This window comes from Limulus polyphemus, unplaced genomic scaffold, assembly GCF_000517525.1.
Source record: "Limulus polyphemus unplaced genomic scaffold, Limulus_polyphemus-2.1.2 Scaffold77346, whole genome shotgun sequence".
In the NCBI taxonomy this organism is placed as follows: Eukaryota; Metazoa; Arthropoda; class Merostomata; order Xiphosura; family Limulidae; genus Limulus; species Limulus polyphemus.
Genome location: NW_013742942.1, coordinates 1 through 3,021, shown reverse-complemented (window position 1 = coordinate 3,021; position 3,021 = coordinate 1). Strand labels below are relative to the sequence as shown.

General features: G+C 33.0%; 1 protein-coding gene across 1 annotated transcript; it reads right to left on the bottom strand.

Moving 5' to 3' along the window:
* Positions 1 to 411: 411 nt before the first annotated feature.
* On the bottom strand, positions 412 to 2,971 carry LOC106477725 (C-Jun-amino-terminal kinase-interacting protein 4-like). Its single transcript, XM_022381203.1, has 4 exons — positions 2,947 to 2,971; positions 2,256 to 2,417; positions 1,867 to 2,050; positions 412 to 698 (listed from the first exon to the last, which is right to left on the bottom strand). The coding sequence occupies exons 1-4, from the start codon at positions 2,950 to 2,952 to the stop codon at positions 412 to 414; spliced, it is 639 nt and encodes a 212-aa protein (XP_022236911.1). The 5' UTR covers positions 2,953 to 2,971.
* Positions 2,972 to 3,021: the final 50 nt, after the last annotated feature.

Genomic DNA, 3,021 nt, shown 5'->3' with positions numbered 1-3,021 from the left:
ATATTTATGTTACAAGGCTGTAAATACAATGTTTAATGTTCTGGTTAACTGTAAGTACTGATACATTGGTCAACATAGCTAATGTTTATGTTACAATGCTGTAGGTACAATGTTTAACGTTCTGATTAACTGTAAATACTGATACATTGGTCAACATAGCTAATGTTTATGTTACAATGCTGTAGGTACAATGTTTAATGTTCTGATTAACTGTAAATACTGATACATTGGTCAACAGATCTATTGTTTATGTTACAATGCTGTAGGTACAATGTTTAATGTTCTGATTAACTGTAAATACTGATACATTGGTCAACAGAGCTAATATTTATGTTACAAGGCTGTAAATACAATTTTGAAGTTTTGTTTAATTGTAAAACAGAGCTAATCTTTATGTTAAATGTAGTAGTTTTATCCCTTCACTAAAAGAGCATGTTGACAGACTTCAAAACATGAAAATTTAGACACACCTTTAGGAGAAAACTGTGAATTGTCGTTGTTGTTATTGACAGCTGTTCCTGTGGCACAGCTGATAAATGTAATGTTGCCAATTTTACCAGTTCCATTATTCATTACTTCATCTCCTTTGTCATTCAGAATTTCAGGAGAATCCTCTCCTTTTATATCTTCCGCATCATTTTTTTCTTGTCCTAGTTTATTAAACTCGTCATCTACAGGATAATCAGTTTCTTTGGCCCCTACATGAAAACAATAAAAAAATATTATCATGTTGTTCTTAATCTTATATTTTGCTTCTAGATATCTTACAACCCTAAATCACAAAGTGGTATTAATATTAAAATACTATCACCATGTATAAAATATACGTCTTTCAATATGACTCAAACTTCATCTTTTGACTTGAAATTATTCCAAAGTTACAGGCTCTTAGTGATGTTCCATAAAACATTAGTCTGTACCAGCATGTGATCAAAGTGACAGCAGTGTCGAGATGAAAACCAGCACGTGATCAAAGTGACAGCAGTGTTGAGATGAAACCAGCACATGATCAAAGTGACAGTAGTCTTGAAATGAGAACCAACATGTGATCAAAGTGACAGTAGTGTCAAGATGAAAACCAGCACGTGATCAAAGTGACAGTAGTGTTGAGATGAAAACCAGCACGTGATCAAAGTTACAGTAGTGTTGAGATGAAAACCTGCACGTGATCAAAGTGACAGCAATGTTGAGATGAGAACCAGCAGGTGATCAAAGTGACAGTAGTGTTGAGATGAAAACCAGCACATGATCAAAGTGACAGCAGTGTCGAGATGAAAACCAGCACGTGATCAAAGTGACAGCAGTGTCGAGATGAAAACCAGCACATAATCAAAGTGACAGTAGTGTTAAGATCAGAATTAGATGGTTCTACTGAAAGTGTTATAACATGACATCAAATTAACTTAACACGTGAAATCAAGATTGTGTTTAACGCAGTGTGAATGGCCTTACTTCTGTGAAGCTATAAAAATTCTGAATTTAGTTAATGTATCTTTATAAAAGTTGATAAGCTCTTAGTAAAAGTTAGTATGTTGTATACAAAAAAAAAATCATGGTGTTAGATGTAGCCAAAACTTCACATCCAAGATGTCACACTGCATGAGATACTGTTAGCACTAAAAAACTTGAGACACAAGTGAACTGATAGCTTTATAATAATATTGCAAATTTGTTTCATAACTTACTTATACATCTTATTGACTAGGACAATACGAGGTATTGGAGAAACGTGTCAGTGAAAACAAACTTGGTTCTAGGTCTGTGTTACTAGAAATGGGAATAAAGGTACAGTTTGTACGTTGAAAATACAAATATCACAACACTAAATCAGAAATATATTACTGATGTCAAAAATAATGTGTGTACCAGGAACACTTGCTATACACAGAAGATGAGAAGAACAAACGTGGAAAGAATCCAGGATATCAGCTGGATTGTTTGCATCAATCACAGTCACCTTACTACTCGAGTGTGTAGAAGTACATATCCAAACTAGCGACGTGAGGTTCTGTTCCAATTCTTCACTTTCACGACGGTCTTTCTCACATTCCTGAAACATACACAAGCAAACAAAGACTTTTTAAATGATTTAAATACATGGTATTCTTGTGTCACTAAGGTTCATGTCTACAGAGAATCAACGTACTGTGCAAGGCTACTATAAATATATCGTGAACAAGTGTTAATAAACAGGTAAACGACTGTTTAACAGAATTAATTGACAGCTATAAAAAATTATTCATGAAAACAACTGCCTTTAGCTCCTTATCCAGTTTGTCCACTTCTGTGAGAGTGGTATCTGCTTTTGGTAGGTCCACCTTTTCAGATGGAGAAGAGTAAAAGATGCTGGCACCAACAACTGAACCTCCATCTGCTGTTCTTCCTCCTGTCAGGTTAACACCTGAAGCACACCATATCTGAAAAAAAACTCACCTTAATTTATCTCTTATTTTTAGAAAGAAATATCAGATGTTGCATTAACTCTTGTTTAAAGAAAAAATTCTTTAACTTTATTACATGTTTTCTTGGTATACTGAAATGATTAAGAATTCACAAAAATTAATGATAATTACCAAAATAAAGCAATGAAATTAAGTACTTTTTATTATTCTATTTTGTTAATTATAAACCAATTAATTACCAAACACCAAGTATGTTACAGTCTACAAACTCTTCATTTAGTTCAATATTACACACCTTCATTCCTGGTTCAATTTTAATTACCAAACACCATGTAGTTCACATCCTACAAACTTTTCATTTAGTTCAATATTACACACCTTCATTCCTGGTTCAATTTTAATTACCATACACCATGTAGTTCACATCCTACAAACTTTTCATTTAGTTCAATATTACACACCTTCATTCCTGGTTCAATTTTAATTACCAAACACCAAGTATTTTACAGTCTACAAACTATTCATTTAGTTCAATATTACACACCTTCATTCCTGGTTCAATTTTAACTACCAAACACCAAGTATTTTACAGTCTACAAACTATTCATTTAGTTCAATA